The 18,653-nt window shown below is 39.0% G+C and overlaps 2 protein-coding genes, 2 long non-coding RNA genes and 1 pseudogene across 4 annotated transcripts in view; all 5 read left to right on the top strand.

Moving 5' to 3' along the window:
• Nucleotides 1-5,502, top strand: part of LOC113121236 (supervillin-like) — a 65,071-nt gene extending 59,569 nt beyond the window's left edge. Inside the window, exon 35 of the mRNA XM_026291624.1 lies at nucleotides 5,431-5,502. Coding sequence (XP_026147409.1) covers nucleotides 5,431-5,449 — 19 coding nt within the window. The 3' untranslated portion in view covers nucleotides 5,450-5,502. The remainder of the gene's footprint in view (nucleotides 1-5,430) is intronic.
• Nucleotides 5,478-6,581, top strand: LOC113041116 (supervillin-like). The gene is made up of 4 exons (XM_026199459.1): nucleotides 5,478-5,499; nucleotides 5,997-6,152; nucleotides 6,247-6,390; nucleotides 6,535-6,581. The coding sequence occupies exons 1-4, from the start codon at nucleotides 5,478-5,480 to the stop codon at nucleotides 6,579-6,581; spliced, it is 369 nt and encodes a 122-aa protein (XP_026055244.1).
• Nucleotides 6,582-7,197: 616 nt separating this feature from the next.
• Nucleotides 7,198-9,524, top strand: LOC113037677 (uncharacterized). The gene is made up of 3 exons (XR_003274655.1): nucleotides 7,198-7,401; nucleotides 7,802-7,825; nucleotides 9,464-9,524. It is a non-coding gene; the product is annotated as an uncharacterized LOC113037677 (long non-coding RNA).
• A 1,209-nt stretch (nucleotides 9,525-10,733) lies between these two features.
• Nucleotides 10,734-14,556, top strand: LOC113037682 (uncharacterized). The gene is made up of 3 exons (XR_003274656.1): nucleotides 10,734-10,836; nucleotides 14,081-14,153; nucleotides 14,504-14,556. It is a non-coding gene; the product is annotated as an uncharacterized LOC113037682 (long non-coding RNA).
• Nucleotides 14,557-14,607: 51 nt separating this feature from the next.
• LOC113041109 (NACHT, LRR and PYD domains-containing protein 3-like) lies at nucleotides 14,608-17,573 on the top strand (annotated as a pseudogene).
• Nucleotides 17,574-18,653: the final 1,080 nt, after the last annotated feature.

Below are 18,653 nucleotides of genomic sequence, written 5' to 3'. Positions count from 1 at the left end.
CTCTATAGCCACAATAACAAATATAACTGATAAGCCTTTATGGATCCAGTGAAAATTTTAATATTATGCACTGATACACTGCACACAGAAAATATAGTAAAAGTGATATGTTACATTAAATAGTACATGTAGTACAACTCAAAGTAAGGTCTATAGATGCATCAAATTTATAAAACAGCATTAAGGCCCCTGGAATCATTGTATAAAAGTTCTCTTAAGGTTCATGACAAGAAATCCCTCTGACATAAGCATAATGGGTAATTTCGCGTTCCATGAAAAAGGTCTATAGTCAGAGAGTTGTGGTGTAAGAAACAATGGCACATACGTTGGCGTGTGCTGATGGCTTTAGATGTTGCAAGGTGACTGGAGCTGTTCTCTTTCTGTCTCATCTTATAAATGAAATTGGGTCACCTCTGCTCTCAGTGAGCGCTGATAATGCGCAGGGCACTATTTTAGATCTCCCAGCCTTTCCCACGGGGCCGGAGGAAATGAGTGCAGACGGAGAGATAGAGAGAACACACCATGACAGAGTAGCATAAGAAAGCTGAATTGTGGAGAATTTTGCATGCTGTATTATTTGGTGGGATTTCTGAATGTTTTGTACAACAAACAGCATCCCCCAAATTATTTTCAGTTGTCATTTCTTTCATTTTATTTTACAGTAGTGTTATCCATCTACAATGTAAATGTCTTCTGTTCCAAGTGGATTGAAACATTTGATACTTTTTTTTCAGGTTGGCAATGTTGAAGAAGAGTGTAGAGGAAGATTGGAAAAACAGGATCAATAAGAAACAGGAAGTTATACAGGAAGTGGAGTCTGTAAGCGAGAAAAGTAACCAAATAGTGGAGGAGCAAGGCTTTAATAAAAAGGTAAAAGACTGTAGCCTAGCAACATAAAATCTTTAAAGGCATCACTGGTTATTCCTCCTTTTTTTATTTATTTTTTTATAAAGTCCTTATGATATGTAAACCTATGTGTATCCACCAGCACCAGTGTGAGGTCTATAAATACGTAGACCATGGTGTCTATGATGTGAAACGCTATAATGTTATAACATTAACTTTTACATTCATACAAAATAATAATTTTCATGAAGTTGCTGCTGTTTTCCATATAAAAACATTCAGGGGTGTAAAAAATACTGAGAATTTGTACTTTGGTTCAATTACAAATATATACAGGTTTTTTTTCCTCGCATTTACAGGTCACATGGAGTATGTAAAAAGACAAATTATCATTCTTCAATGTACTATATAGCCTCCAAGAATCACCACTCTCCAGTATAAAGGGCTTTCCCTTCCATTAAAGCTACACTGCACACATCTGCGGCGCAGTGTGGCTCTGATACTGCCACTGAAGCTTATTGCAGCCACTCTAGTCAATGCTTGTTTATTCCAGCCGTGCCACGCACGTTTCTGAAGCAGCTGTCTATGCTGCTTCTGTAAAGATACATGCAAATGCCTCTTTTCAATAAATATAGCCGAAATCCCACCAAAATCCATTGCAATTACTTATCGCGAAAGGCAAAAGGTTACGTTTTAGTCGCATTTATAAAATATCATCCAAGGTTTGCGCAAATATGTAATTTAAACGTGCATATTGACTGAAAACAGCTGATTGGCTTTAAGTTCTGGTGACATCATTATTTTGCTTTTAAGCCTGCATGAATCTGTATAACTGTAAAGAAAAAAACAATAATAAATAAATATATATATATATATATATATATATATATATATATATATATATATATATATATATATATATATATGGGGTGTAACGGTACAAAAAAAATCACGGTTTGGTACGTACCTCGATTTTAAAGCCATGGTTCGGTTGATTTTCGGCACAGTATGGGAAAGAAATGCAAACATTAAACTGCAGGTTGTTTATTTCTATACACTTTTAAAAAATACACTTTTTAATAAAATATATATAAAATAAAAAAAGAATAAGAAATAAAATACTGCTGCAAAGTTCTCCACTAAATAAAATACTCTCAGTCTCAAAACAATATCATATAATAAAATAAAATAAAGGGAGACCGCCGACAGACCAGGCTCTTGTCTTCATGACAACAATATCATGTTGAGCATAAATATAAAGCCTACTGATAAAGGACACACACACATTTTAAATCACATTTATATCTGAATTTATGTCAACCTATAGACTTTCAAACATCAAAGTGTCATGAATTAATATGTATGTGTGTACAAAATGACATATAAACATATTTTCCTATTCTATTTTGCCTGGAAACTCTTCCAACACACTTGCGTGTCGCGTGAAAAATAGGCGCCTGAGATGCCGAATTAAAAACGGACACGCCACGCAGCTGAGACGCTTGCGCCACGCATCCAGTGTGTCGCCGGCCTTAATCAGCTACAGGGCGGGATTTGTGCAGAACGCGGAGATTTCCACCACTTAATATGTTCGTTTGGAAACACGAAAATGTACTTATGTTCCGCGAACAAAATATTGCATTCCGTCATTCGGTACACACGTGCACCCAGAGCTGGGTTGTAACGGATTACATGTAATCTGGATTCCCCGAATGGACAAGTAACCTGATAACATTCTTTATAACAAACAATAACTAGGGCAGCACAATTTGGCGAGAATAATTCTGATTTTATTACTTTCAGTGTAAACGATGAATAATAACGGATAATGTGTTGACAGTATCAAGGTTATGTCAGTTGAGGCTAGGCAGCCGGTCTGACTCACAGAGAAATAAACACTATAAGCACAACCGCACACACAAAGAAACAAACATGAACAAACATTAAAAAAAATCTAAATATTCTGTTTAATTTGTGCAACATCACACGACCAGTAGTGATGTTTTCCCGACTTTCAGCTCGATTGCAAATGTGATATTGATTTTATACATCTTCAGTTAAATAAACAAGGAATGTTAACTGATTTACATTTTAGAGACATTGTTGATCATTTTCACTTAATTCCAAACAAAAATAACTATAAGCAAAGCCACAGCAGAACAGTAACGTATCCCCAAGCAACACACAAGTCTTTCGTTACTAAATTATTCATTTTTAAACAAGTCAATGATTCAGTGAGCCGGTTACTTGCTTCATTTGTTAAATGAATCTGCCGTTTGAACAAATCGGTTGAATCAATGATTCACTCATTAAGACTTGCCACCAGCTACTGGTGGTTTAATATCATATTTAAAAGTATCATTGCATTTTTCCAACATTACATATTTTGTATGTCAAAAAAGTAAAACATTAATCTATAAACATTATTTATGCATTTGGACAGATGGAGTTTGTTTATACTGTTTTCATTGTAATAATAACAACCATAATGTCGTATTATTCTAATGTTGATCACAGGTAGCCAGAATTCAACATTTAATCAGTTTAGGAAAATATTTCCCTTTATAAAGTTAAAAAGTGTAACTGCAATCAATTTAAGGCAAATATAAAAAATCTATGTTGATTAAAATAATACCTGATAGAGCACTGATGAGACTGCTTCAGAATATATTACATTTGTGCCAAAAAAAAAGCTTAATGTCAAGCCCTGTATTAGCAATATTATTGTTGTGAGTTTCATCCTCTTTAATATTCATTTTTGTAATGTTGTTATTGTTTGTCTTTTTCTCATTATTACTATGCACTTAAAATAGTTTGAGATGGATAGAAATGTCATTGCTGTGTGAGTTTAGTCTTTTTCAAAATTCATGTTTGCAATGTAGCTATTGTTTGATGTTTTTCATTGATACAGTCATATTTACTTCTAGTCTTTATTTTTTTTCATTAATTTTTTTTTAGATTAAAGCCACAAGTGTGTAAAGACACAATAAGCTATTGGGTCTCTTTTTGGTGAATTATATATATATATATATATATATATATATATATATATATATATATATATATATATATATATATATATATAAATATATATATATATATATATATATATATATATATATAAATATATATATATATATATATAAAAAAACAAAAGTAATCTAAATGTAATCCAAAAGTAATCAGATTACGTTACCAAAAATGTGTAATCTAAGAGATTATATTACCTACTGACTACAATTATTTTCATGTAACCTGTAATCAGTAACTGATTACAATTCATAAGTAATCTACCCAGCTCTGCGTGCACCGTACCAAAAGCCCTGTACCGAAACGGTCCGGTACGAATACACATATATATAAATAAACATTCTTGAATCATTCTTGTGTCTTATCTTGCTTTTCAACAACTTTTAAATATTGGCTGTAGATTAGTGACTCCATGCGCTGATTCCAACGTTAACTTACCTGATAACGAGCTAATTCACCTTAAGGAGGTTAATCAATATACTGTAGAGACCTGCATGGGTTCGGGTACCCGCGGGTACCCGACGGGTGACCCGCAAATTTGGCTGAAACGGGTGAAAAATATCCAACTGTGTCGGATACGGGTGCGGGTCGGGTCGGACACAGGGAAACACGGGTCTAAACACGGGTTCAAAACAGTCACGTGCAAACGTAAAAATAGGCCTACGTTCCACTTAAAAAGACATGCATGCATGCGTGATACAAAAAATATTTAAATATTAGGTAGCAAAATATTTTTTAGTAATTCTGTCAATTACACTAAGGTTATTTCATTGTCTGCTATATATTTGCTTCTTATTTATTAAAATATGGGCAACTGATAGATAAAACATTGATCAAAATTAAGATACAATGTATAAAAAACGAATATCTTTTAAAAAGAGTTTTACATAAATAGCCTAACTTCTGTATGACCTGGCAATAAAATTCGAAAAAAGTGTGTCTAATGTGATTTGCTTAACCGATTTGATTTCGGGTGCGGGTCGGGTGTCGGTTCTATTTTAAGCGGGTTGGGTCGGGTGCGAATTTTAATTATTGCTGCTGTCGGAAAACGGGTCGGATGCGGTTTTAAACACTGCGGGTATGGGCGGGTGCGGATTTACAAAATCGGACCCGTGCAGCTCTCTGATATACTGTATAATTCAAGAAACTTAGACTTTTAAGGTTCTTCATTTTTTACAATTGTTTTAAAATTGATATGTCAATTTTACTAAATTGATATTTCATTTATATTTTTTTGTAAATTCAGGTTTAAATTTAAAATCGTGAGTCAAAGCACACTTAGTAATTAACCTCTGCTGCATTTTGAATCAAAAATCACATTTAAAAACAAATACTACTGATATTAATATATTGATGCTATATACAAAGTAATGTGACTGCAAACTAAACCAGCAGGGTACTAGAACTGCGGTCCTGAAACTGCAGCCATCGCTATATCGTCCAGTACGGTAGGTGGCGCTGTCACGGAAAACTAGGGTCCTAGAACTGCGGTCCTAGATCTGCGGTCCTGAATCAGCAGCCTCCGGTTGTGCAGGAACATATTATTGGTTTAAGACGGCCACTGGAGGCGTGACTTCACAGCAGCTGTAATGTTACCATTCATGAATGTGAGGAAGGTGGAGGGCCTGTGGAATTCTGGGAAGCATTAGGCAGAAAGGACCGCAAGGTCTACGACTGCATGCTTCAAACACACCGGTGGAGAGTGGAGATGCATAATTTTGCATGCTTGTTGTGCACCTGTATGTTCCTCATTCTGAGATCTCTCTGAAAAGGGGAGGTTGTGGCCTAATGGTTAGAGATTTGGACTTGAAATCCTTGGCTGTTTGTCACTTCACTTTCACTTTCGAAAACACTGCACCATTAGTGCACAAAAAAAAAATAAAAAATAAAACTGACACTTAATAAAAAAAATTCTTACAACAAATACATAATAATGAGATTAAAAAGTTGTATTTATGAGGCAAAAAGTAAAAATTATTATCTCCAAGTGAATATTTATTCTCAGAATTTTTGCATCTTTTTTACTTTTTAATATCATAATTGTGTGTTTTTTTCTCTTTTTTTTTCTAAAATCTAAATTTTTTTCTGTTTATATGTCAATATTTCTCACTTTTTTTCAGACCCTGGCAAGTTTAACTTCACACCGCGTCTGTTCCAGCTCAGTAGTTCTTCGGGTGAGTTTGTGGCACAGGAGTTTTTCAACCCGTCCAGAGCTGCAGACCTTGTTTGTTCCCTGCCGTTCCTGCAGGAGGATCTGTACTCTGCCCCTCAGCCAGGTAAAAAGAAATGCCAGATGAGCTCTTTCAGGCTGTAAACAATGAATCATAAATAATTATGCGTGTTTTTCTCCCTCTCTGTGTCTATTTGTAGCTCTGTTCCTGGTGGATAACTATCATGAAGCTTACCTGTGGCAGGGCTGGTGGCCGCAGGATACTGAGAGTACCGGTTCTGCCCTCATCCGCTGGAACTCAGACAGGAAGTGCGCTATGGAAACTGTGTTGCAGTACTGCAGAGGTGATTGAAAGCCAGTCATCCTTTCAGTCGTCCAGCAAATCAGAAACATGCATTTGAATCAGCAACTATATGTTGCTTCACATACAGTTTCTGTTCCACTTATGCTGTGAATACAGATAAGTGATGCCTCTCTTTGCCTTGCAGAAAAGAATGAGAAGAAGCCTCAGAAGTTGATTCATAAAATATTTTAGAGCTTTGCTAGAAACTTTTATATTTTCTTATACATACAGTATTTCAAAGTTTTTACTCTTTTAAAAAAATGTGTGTGTGTGTCTGTGTGTGTGTGTGTGTGCAGGAGGCAGAGGTGTGTAACCAGATCATTCTGGTGGAGGATATTTTGGCCCGTCTCTGTCAGAGCATTTATCAAAGTCAAAGTCAAAGTCACCTTTATTTATATAGCGCTTTAAACAAAATACAATATCAAGTCAACGATATCGCTGTAGATGAAGTGACCCCAACTAAGCAAGCCAGAGGTGACAGCGGCAAGGAACCGAAACTCCATCGGTGACCGAATGGAGAAAAAAACCTTGGGAGAAACCAGGCTCAGTTGTGGGGCCAGTTCTCCTCTGACCAGACGAAACCAGTAGTTCAATTCCAGGCTGCAGCAAAGTCAGATTGTGCAGAAGAATCATCTGTTTCCTGTGGTCTTGTCCTGGTGGTGCTCTGAGACAAGGTCTTTACAGGGGATCTGTATCTGGGGCTCTAGTTGTCCTGGTCTCCGCTGTCTTTCTGGGCAGTAGAGGTCCTTTCTAGGTGCTGATCCACCATCTGGTCTGGATACGTACTGAATCTGGGTGACTGCAGTAACCCTCTGATCTGGACTCAGACTGGATCTGGTGGCCACGGTGACCTCAGAACAAGAGAGAAAAAGACAAATATTAAAAAGAAACAGACAAATATTAGAGAGAAACAGACAAATATTATCCTCTAGAAACACTGCAAACCCGTCCTCTTCCCCACGGCGTCGACCCGCTGAAACTGGAGATGTATCTGACCGACGAGGACTTTGAGGTAACGACAAACACTACGAGACAGATCACCTGTGCATCTTGAGTTGTGAAAATCACATTTCTGAGTTATTTTAAGATTTAAAAAATATATATTTATTTGACAAGGACAGTACAGAATAACATACAGAATAGCATTGTTGAGCACCAGATGACAGCTTGATGTAGAAGAAAATGCAAATAACCCATTAGTAAAAAAAAAAAAAAAAAGCTTAATGTTTAAGCTCCTAAGATTGATTCTGTTTAAGTCTATTTTCTATTACTGTATATTGAATTTTCAGTTCTTTTTTCTTGTAAATGTAAATTGGCAAATAGAAATGACTGAGTAGGTTCCTTAACCCGTGAATAGTTTCTTAAAGCATGATGTGACTAGATACTAAGAATGGATTGTTTTGCTGTTTTAGGGTTGTAGGGAATTCTAAATGTGGGTAAGTATCTCAGATATGGACTGATGTCACGGGGAGAGATACAGTATGTTTCTATTACACTATTTCCTGACAGCCTCACATTTATGCCTTGTTTTCCTCCCTGTTTCTCGCTCACTTTGGGCTTCTCTTGTCCAGATGAATCCTGGAGAACTCTTTGAACAAATCATGCATGCACAGTGTACACACAAACGCAGATTTATTTTCACAAGCTTTTTTTTCCAGTAATACTTTACATATTTCTGATAACATTTTACTGAACACACTGTGTTATAACTAGGCGTGACATGATAAGCATGTTATAAATCATAAATCTTCCACGTTAATGTTACACAGATAGTGATTTGCTGTGACAGAGTATCCAAAGGTCACTCATTTTCAGTGAGATTTGGCCATTGAAGGAGAGTAAGACACATGGACCAATGCACATTGGCAAACTGCCAATTGTGATAAAATTCATACACTTGTGCTTTGTCTGTTTTTTTTTTTTCTTGAAATCTTTCTGTGGTCGTAATTTAGACAATCAAAGTCAATTTGCATGTAAAGTCCACCAGCGGTTGGCAAACCAGTGTTCCCGTCCTAAATTCAGACCATTGGTTGAATACATTGTTCACTCTATGATTGGCTTGTTTAAAGTTGTCTCTGCACATTAAATTGTAATAAGTGAAAGATATTTAACACAATGTACATTTCCAATCTAGATTTCTGCACAAGCAGCAGGAAGGGCATGCTGAGTAGCCCTGCCCACTGTCAATTCTGATTGGTCCAAAGTCTCTCTCCTCTTATCTGTACAGTATATGGGAGTTCTTTTTTTATGATTTAAACAAAATGTGCCTAGCTAAGACACAGTGTTACTGTAAACGTTTTTTTCTCCTTCCTTTTCTGCAAATGTAATATTCTGCAATCAGATTGTGTTTAAGTTTTTGCACATATACACTACCATTCAAAACAATATGGTCAGCAAGTTTTTGTTTTTTAAAGGACGTTAATACTTATTCAGCAACGATCTATTAAACTGATCAAAAGTGACTGGAGCAATGATGTTGAAAAATAATATTTATATTCTTTAACATTTATATTCACATAAAAATCTGATATTTTAATATCTGTTTTAATATACCATATTTTCCAGACTATAAGTCATACTTTTTTTTCATAGTTTGGCTGGTCCTGCGACTTATAGTCAGGTGCGACTTATTTATCAAAATCTTTTTGACATGAACCAAGAGAAATGAACCGAGAAAACATTACCGTCTCCAGCCGCGAGAGGGCGCTCTATACTGCTCAGTGCTCCTGTAGTCTACACTGAAAACATAGAGCGCCCTCTTGCGGCTGTAGATGGTAATGTTTTCTCTTGGTTATTGGTTCTAAATAAATGCGACTTATAGTCCAGTGCAACTTATGTTGTTTTCCTCGTCATGACGTATTTTTGGACTGATGCGACATATACTTAGGTGCGACTTATAGTCCGAAAAAATAGGGTATGTCATAATATTACTTTTTATTATTTTCTTTTGTTTAGTCGAATAAATGAAGCCTTGGTGAGCATAAACATATACATAACATTTTGAAAGGCAGTGTGTATGTGTATCCTGTGTGATTCTCTCTTTTCACTCATTACACTATTTTCTGTGTTCTCAGAGAGTATTAGACATGAAGAGAGAAGAGTTTGACGCTCTGCCTGGATGGAAGCAAGTGAACCTAAAAAAAAGCCAAAGGACTCTTTTAAAAACCTGACTAAAGTCATCATGGTGACAGAATTAACACAGTCCATTTCCTCCATTTTGACCTCTTTCGGGTTAAATGAGGTGATTGTGCAATGAGAACAGGGTAAACGGTCAGGTCAAAGGTAACTTTAGGATTTACAGATGCACCTGCTGTGGCGTCCACTTTTGTCTGTGGAGATGATGTCTGTGTGTGTCTCCTCACCACATTCATGTACATGAAATCAATTCTCTCCTCTTCCCATTCGGTCTGGGTTTTTGTTGTAATGTGTGTTTATGTTTGATAAGTCTGCTGAATAAATGAAAATTATATAAACTTTGTAGCAAGCAAAGAAACAGCAGAAAATCCTGTGTGATCACTCTAAATGTTGTCATATGTCTTAGAATATTCCTTTTTGATTCAAGAGGAGTTTACATGCTGCGTCTGTATTTTTTGTGTGTTCTTCTCGTGTGAATGGCTGTTGGTTGTGTTGGTGCCGGTCTCTTTTTCTTGAGGTGTGAGAGACGTCAAGTTTATTTGTATTTCGAACAGCATGGACTAGTTGACGAGAGAAAGAAAATATATTAATTTAAATGTACAGTATAGTGCCTTGGTTTTGTGTACAGTTTCTATACCAAACACACTGGTCTGCATTTCAGAGACTTTCTTTGTGATAAATGAAATGGTGAATAAATAAAGCATATTAAAAGTCTCTCTTTTTTTGTCTTTTTACTAATTCTTGGGACAAAAGAAGCTACAGAAACTGAAAATATATTGGTCAACACAGAGATTTGAAACAATACTGTCAGATATTCATTATACTGTAAATTAGAAATATATTATATTAAGAAAGAATTGAGAGTAGCTATGATTGTTTCAAACTGATTGAGGGACAAAGATATATATTCTATTTAATCATAAATAGTAGCTATTTTGTCTTTCTGGCGTTATGTCTTCAGCTGGCTCCTGGTGTCTTTACACAGACTGTTTAACGCGGTTCAGAGGTGACAGAAATGCATTTACACACCAATCTATTATGCTTTGATACTACGGTCTGATCAGGATTGTGAGTTTACTATGAATTTAAGAAGACAGTCTTAAAGACCACTTTGTTGTTTGTTTGTTTGTTTGTGTGTCTGAGTGAACGCTTTCATTTTCAGTACAGACTACAGTTCGTGACAGAAGCCCAGAATGATGATTCAAGGCGGGGTCACACTTGAAATGAAAAGTAAAAGTATTTTCCTCCTGGGCATCATCATTTCAGGACAAATGCTCAGGGACACAGCGAAGCTACATGTAAATGTGCTAAGGTAAGACTTTCTGGACTTTACAACTATTAATAGTACAAATCATTTCCCAGTAGCCTAATAAATATTTTATTAAACATCTCCATCGACAAAGAGACGCGAAAAGTTCTTCATGACGTTTAACAGTGCATAAAAAACGAAGTATAACATTTAGCCTTTATTTTACCATTTGCTCAACACAGATAAAAAGGCGAAACTAAACTAAAAATCACCAAGATAAAAAAAAACAAAAACATTCAACCAGCTCGTACTTTTCAATTCATCTTTCAAGTAACGTTTGTTGTCATCATAACTATAAGATCGTTTTACATAATCCAACGTTTCTTTTTGTACTGTATGTAGTCCTTGATTTGACTAGTTCTTCACTCGTAAATATAACCTACTATTGTAAAATCATAACAGGATCCGCAGTCAGTCTTTCAGACTCTATGTGCCATTGTTTACTGTATAACAATGCTAGCTGCTGCTATATTTAGTAGGCTACGCTTTTACGTGACAGCTCTGGTAACTATGGTTACCATTCTCATTTTTTTGTCAAGGAGGTATGAACAAATGATTGTGATTGTTTCCGAACTCATTGCTATATAGAGAACTCATTTGGGAGTAAATGGCATTTCCAAGCTAATTTATGCTACCCAGGGGCGTAGATGACGCGGGGGACGTGTCCCCCTCCCACTTTTAATATCACGGAAATTGTTCCCCCGCACTTTTTCGGTCAAGTGTGTTCGCATAGAGGTTTTCAAGAGCTGGTGTGAATAAATATAGATGTAAACTCAAGAGACAGGATAGTCTGCGCATGACGTGATATTTTATTAGAATCCAGAAGGCGAAATGAACATCACGGAGCCCTAAACTCTCCTGCAGTGTGTGTGCCGTGCGCGCGCGCGCGTGCGTGTGTGTTTCATTCATACTCGAAACCGGAGGGCGCTCTCGCGCAGAAATTCATCCCAGGAAACTCCTATGGACAAAAGCGTCCAGCTATCACTTTATGAAAACAGTTTGTTTTCACAGAAAACAGACACTTTTGGAAACACGAACACATTAAACGTCTCTAGGTTACGTATGTAACCCTAGTTCCTCGAGGGACGAGACGCTGCGTCAAAAGCGCTTTGGGGAACGCGCCCAGCGTGCGGCGACTCTGAATATCGTGTGAAATCAGACCAATGGAAGAGCGTGACGTCACCGGCGGAGTGACGTAAGCGACCAGGAAGCTATAAAAGCACGTGCCACGCAGCTGGCATCAGCTTCGAGTACCAGCAAGCGCCGGCAGGGGTGCCGGGGGTTATGGCTCCGAGACGCAGCGTCTCGTTCCCTCGAGGAACTAGGGTTACAAACGTAACCTAGAGACGTTCCTCTTCAGGAACTCGAGCTGCGTCAAAAGCGCTTTGGGGAACGAGTACCAATGCCGCCAGACTACCAAACCCCTGCCTAGTGTGTATCCGAAGAGCACAGCTTAGGTCAGGAGGACTGAAGCGCCTGGAGTGACTGGCATGTCTAGGCCATAGAATCTGACAAACGTGGAGGGCGTGGACCATCCCGCAGCATTGCAGATGTCCAGCATGGATACACCTGCTAAGAAGGCCTTGGAGGCCGCCATACCCCGGGTAGAGTGAGCCTTGGCTCCCGACAGCGGGGGACGACCAGAGGACTCATAGGAAGCGTTGATAGCCTCGACTATCCAACGACTGATAGTCTGCTTAGAAGCAGGAAAACCCCTCTTTGGGGGGACCGTAGCATACAAGCAATTGATCGGTCTTTCTCCACAGGGCAGCTCTGTGGACGTATGCGTCCAGCGTTCTAACTGGACACATACAATTTAGCTTCGCCTGGTCGGGCTCCCGAAAAGGGAGGAGGACAGAAGGCCTGCAGTACGACAGGTTGTGGTGTAACAGAGGGAACCTTAGGAACATATCCCGCTCGAGGGTATATGAACGCTTTAGTCATGCCTGGTGCAAATTCAAGATAAGTAGGGGCCACAGAGAGGGCCTGAAGGTCTCCTACTCTCCGCAGAGAGGTGATAGCCAACAGAAAGGAGGTTTTAAGTGAAAGATGTCTGTCTGAGATATCTTGAATAGGTTCAAATGGGGGTCTGCACATTGCCTCTAACACCACGACCAGGTCCCACGGGGGAATACGGGACCGTACTGGAGGTTTCAGCCTCAGCGCACCGCGGAGGAAACGTGTAACTAAGGGGTGTCTTCCCAAAGACTGGCCATCGAGAAGGGCGTGGTAGGCCGCAATAGTTTCCACCTCAGGGCGTACAGTTTCCTCGTTGAGGGAGCTCTGGATTGGAGAAGGGTCTCAACAACCTCGGTTGAGAGACCGGCTGCTAAAAGTTGTGCCCCCTCAGGGGCCACACCCACAGCTTCCCACAACTCCGGGCGAGGGTGAATTATCGTACCCTGCGCCTGCGAGAGAAGGTCTGTCCTGATCGGTATCTCCCACGGAGAGCCGTCAAGGAGCGAGACTAGATCTGAGAACCATACTCGGCCCGGCCAGAACGGGGCTACTAACAACAGAAGGACCCCGTCCCGGCGCACTCCTCGCCAGAACTCCCGGGAGCAGAGCAATAGGGGAAATGCGTACAGACGAAGCCTCGGCCAGGTCTGTACCATAGCGTCCAGTCCCAGAGGAGCTGGATGAACTAGAGAGAACCAAAGGGGGCATTGAGACGTCTCTTGAGATGCAAATAGGTCTACTTGAGCCCTGCCAAATATTCTCCATATCTGCTTCACTACTTGTGGGTGAAGTTTCCATTCCCCGGGCCTCGGCCCCTGCCTCGACAGTATGTCTGCTCCCACATTTTGTTTCCCAGGAATATATACTGCTCTTAGTGAGAGGAGTTTGCTCTGGGACCACACCAGGATCTGGTGCGCCAGCTTGTACAAAGGGCGCGAACGCAGACCTCCCTGGTGGTTGATATAGGAGATGTATGTATTCTAGATATCAAATAAATGTAGGCTTGGTAAGCAGAAGAGACTTCTTTAAAAAACATAAAAAATCTTGCTGTTCAAAAACTGTAGATAGATTACAGAAATTTTATAATGAAATGTTTTATATTATATTGTAATGGCAGCAAAATGGTATATATTACCATTTATGTTATTTCTGTCCCCCTCACTTCTGAAAAAGATGGCTACGCCCCTGATGCGATAAATACTGCTAAATTATAGAACGCAAAACATAAAATATTTCTTGCCTTTTCCCATATTTGACACTTACATGACATCTTGCCTATTTTCTTCAGGTTGAGCTCGTCATTTCAGATTACAGGAGTGCACAGACATACTGAAGACAGCAGATGGATGTCTCTAATAATGGTAACTTAACAGTCACACATGAAAACAGGCCAGTCAGATGTGTTGCTTTTAATAAAGACTCTTGAGCAGTGAACAAAAAAAGTGCGTTACTTTACTGCGTGCTCTTCAGTAAAAGAATCAGAAATACAAAAACATATGCTTAGCGCTCCACCTAGTGGTAGTCTTAAAGAACTTAAAAGAAGACTTTACATGAGAGAGCTTAACTTAAACATCTAAGCTAAAATATAATTATTCTGTTAATAGTGCATTATTATTATTATTTTTTTTTACAAGAATAAGGGCTGATTTGCAGGTTAAAATATGGCTAAAAATGACCTTAGCGATCTGTCTTTTCTTTTCCTTTTCCACAGAAGACAAAAGAGGAACTGTGGAGCCTGATGAATGCTGTTTCTAAAATCAGTATTCTGGTGCCCAGAATGGAAGCATTATTTCGGCACCTGTGATACAGAACTCAACAGTCACTGGAAAATTTAACATTGCTCTTAATTACTTCCCAGGTGTGTGTGTGTAAGCATCTCTCTCTGTTGGTTGGTGGACGTAGCCACAGCAAAACACAACTGTAATAAAACTCAATATATTTTTATACTTTTTAAAATATTTTGTTTTAACTTAAGGTTTTTTGTTTCTGCTATAGGACCTGAATCTGAAGTCACAGGTTTGTAAAAAATCTACTTGAATTTACACAGCATGTGAAATTATTTGAGATTATCTGAAGTGGATAAAATTCACATTAGTACATCTGATAATGGTTTTGCAATGTTACTCCATCGTTGTTAATTCCACATACATCTGAAACAGAAACATTGAATTTGTAATACAAATAAAGTACAAATGTTACTAGAAATGCACATGAAACTGCTGGGTGAAATAACTGTGATCTAAAATTTGCAATAAGACAGTTGTGTAATTTTTTTTAACAGATACAAGCACATTGATCACCGAATACAAGAAGTCCGTGCTGTCCGACTATGTCTACATTACAGAATACACGCTCCCGTGCCGGTGAACAGGTGCTGCTTAATGACCGCTACACTGAACCGCTGATTATTCAGAAACACAGAGAAAAGGAAGAGCGAGAGAATGAGATGTGCTCCAGAGGGGAAAGATTCTTCAGCACCAGAGAAACAAATCAAAGAAACCAAAACATCAGGCTTGATCAGCTTTTCGGCCCAGAGAATGGCTCCAAAATGGTGACTGGAAAAGCTGTCATTCTCCAAGGTGATTCTGGAAGTGGGAAATCAATCACTGCACAAAAGATCATTCTGGATTGGGCCTCTGGAGAGCTCTACGCTGGACTCTTTGATGTAGTGTTTCATCTGAGATGCAAAGTGCTCAACGGGCTCTCTGGTGAGGTGAGCCTGCTGGATCTCCTGAACTGTAGTTTAGCTCCAGAAGAGATTGGTCAGATCTTAAAAGACATACCACAGAGGATCTTGTTCATCATTGATGGTTTTGATGAATTCGTGCTTTCAGGAACCAAAGTGTTACTGCCTCCAAAACCAGACATCAAATCCCATTCACAGGCCATTGTTTGCTCTCTTCTGAAAGGACATATGATGAGAGAGTCCTTCTTGCTAGTTACTACGAGATCCACCTCTGTAGACAAACTGGAGATTGTTCTGAAAAAGCCACAGTGCTTTGTGGAGATCATGGGATTTTCGGAAAAAGGAGTGAGTGAATACTTCCGAAAGTTCTTTGAGGATGAAGAGTTTTCAAGTCAAGTGTATGAGCAGGTGAAGATACATGAGATGCTCTACACCGCTTGCTTCGTCCCTGTCATCTGCTGGATCGTCTGCACAATATTCAAGAGAAAAGGGAAGAATGGTGTTGCAACTAGCGAGTTGACAACAACCACATCCATATTTGTTGATTTTGTGCTCACACTCTTGAAACATCACAGCAGTTTGAATCCGCATGACGAGCTCAACCTCCTCAAGAACCTGGGTCAGCTTGCAGAGAGTGGAACGCCAAAACGCCAAGTCCTTTTTTCCAGAAACAATCTTCCAAAGGCAATCTCAGATTTACCAAACATTCCCTTCCTGTGCAAATTTCACCATCAAGAGAGAATTTATCTAAAGGAGATGTTTGGGTTCCTTGCATCTCAGCTTTCAGGAGTTCTTCAACCGCTCTCTTCTACATGTTAACAGACAAGGCAGAGGCGAAAATAAAAGTCAGGAACCTACTGGAATTAGCAGGCAATGGGAGGCACAATAAGCAAACTCTTACCTGTAATCCGGTTCCTTTTTGGTCTCTCGAACAAGAAAGTGAGCCGTTTAATCCCAGGGGAACACACAAATCGACATCTACCATTATTCTCGCAGAGCTGGAGATATGGATCAGCAAAGTTATAGAGAAGAACATCATGGATACATATTACATGAGTGATTTCATTCTTCATTGTCTGTATGAGCTGCATGATAGTAACGTACTGAAGAACGTCATGATGCTGTGGGAACGCTCAGGCATTAACATCCACTGGTCTTTGAAGGGGGTCGACTCTCATGTCGTGATGTACTGTCTCCAGTATTCTTCACGCATTATAACTATGGAAGTCAAAAGCAATGCGAAAGATCTAAAGATGCTTCACCCTGTGCTTTGTAGGTGTACAAATTTATGGTAAGTCTGCTTCAATAACACGCTCTTACAAGCAGGGCTCTGGTGATACCATTCAAATCCAATGGGATTTATTTATTATTTCAAAGAGCGCCATCACAGTAGTGTCCAAAAAATTTTTTTAACATTATATCATCTTATATGCCATGTATTCTTATTATTGTTTTCTTTATTATAGTATAAGAGGTTTTGTTTGCAACATGAAAACTGATTTTGTCATTTATTTATTTGTAGGTTGGATTTTGATTCAATATCTGACGCTGATGTTACCCTCCTGACATCAGCCCTGGGGAGAAGAAAGAACGTGGGCTATTTGACGTAATGTTCTCTTGCTTGTGATTTCTATGCATATCCTATGCTTTATATCTGTAAATGCAACATTGCCAAAGTTCTCTAAAAATTAGTTTAGACACTAAATGGCCTTATAAAACCATAATCTGGTAACTAATTTAACTGCTGCAGTGTTGTTATAGATATTGTGTTCTTTATATTTATGCGTCCACCATAAATCCATGTTTTACTTTTATAAATAATAGTAAAGAAGACAATATGGTGAATTGACCCATGTTCTTGTGCTACATCATGATTAGTAAAGCAGTGTTGTGAATGCATTGCAGTATGGATGATGGAGCCCTGTCAGATGAAAGTGTGCAGAAGATCCTGAAAACCCTCAATGGACAAACATCAGTGGGTAACATTCGGCTGGTGATGAGGAACATCAGCAACACCAGTGTCGATTTAACCATGAATTTTCTTGTTAAAGAGATGACGGAAAGAAAGTTCAGGTAAACCAGACACAATGACAAACACAAACAGGCAGCTGACAACACAGGAACATTCAACATTTAAATGCATGTTAATATAGGCAAATTTGTAAATTAATATTGGGAAGATATGCGTAAGTTTACATAAATACAGCTTTATTTATAAAGCACCTTTTAAAAAAGTGTTTACAAAGTTCTTTACTGAAGAGATATGAATGTTGCTTAAAAAAGATACAACAAAATCCAACAACATAAATCACTGTCAGAAGCGGGGAGAATGTCACGCACATGCAACGCTATCAAACATGATTCGAAGTTCTTGAACTGATTTTAGTGATAGAGAGTCAAGATCAGGAGCAATAGATGTTCTCTGGGTGTCATTACTGATAACAAATACCTTTATCTCACTTTGAAAATTTATTTTAAATGCTGTAAATGATCACATTAAACAACCTTTAGTCACGACCGGTGATACAAGGATACACAGTGAGATATCCAATTGCGGGTACGTCTTTATTTAAGGGGCAATCCAAAGAGAATAAACAGTCCAGGCAGGGGTCGATACCAAACAAAACCAAATCAAGAATAAACAAAACATGAATTAGACAAGGACACAAGACAGAGTGTAATGATCGATAACCAGTGACAGCTGGGTGCAATGATTTAGGCAGGGACGTGAGGAATGTGGTTAATGAGGTGACAGACACCGTGGGAAAGGAGGACATCTAGTGGAAATCCAGGGAACACAACCCAGACACTGTGACAATACCCCCCCTCTACGGAGCGGCTCCCAGACGCTCCACGACAAGACACAAAACAAAGACCAGGAGGGAGGCGGACAGATGGAGGCTCAGGGGAGGGACGGAGGGTCAGAAAAAACAAAAACATGGGAACAGACACCAGAAGTGTAACACAAAACAGGGAGACCCGGAGGGAGGTGGAGCGGAGGAGGTTCAGGGGGAGGGACAGAGGCCCAGGCTAACAGAGGGGAACAGACAGAAGAAAAAAACACAAAAAACAAAAAACACAAAACATAATTTCCATGAAGGACATCACGTGGCGCCCACCAGGCGGAACAGAGGGCCACACACCGTATGGTCAGGGCGGAAGACCCCCCAGGTGG

Source organism: Carassius auratus, chromosome 2 (assembly GCF_003368295.1).
Source record: "Carassius auratus strain Wakin chromosome 2, ASM336829v1, whole genome shotgun sequence".
NCBI lineage: Eukaryota > Metazoa > Chordata > Actinopteri > Cypriniformes > Cyprinidae > Carassius > Carassius auratus.
Note: the sequence above shows the minus strand (reverse complement) of the source record. Positions and strands in the feature narration are given on the sequence as shown.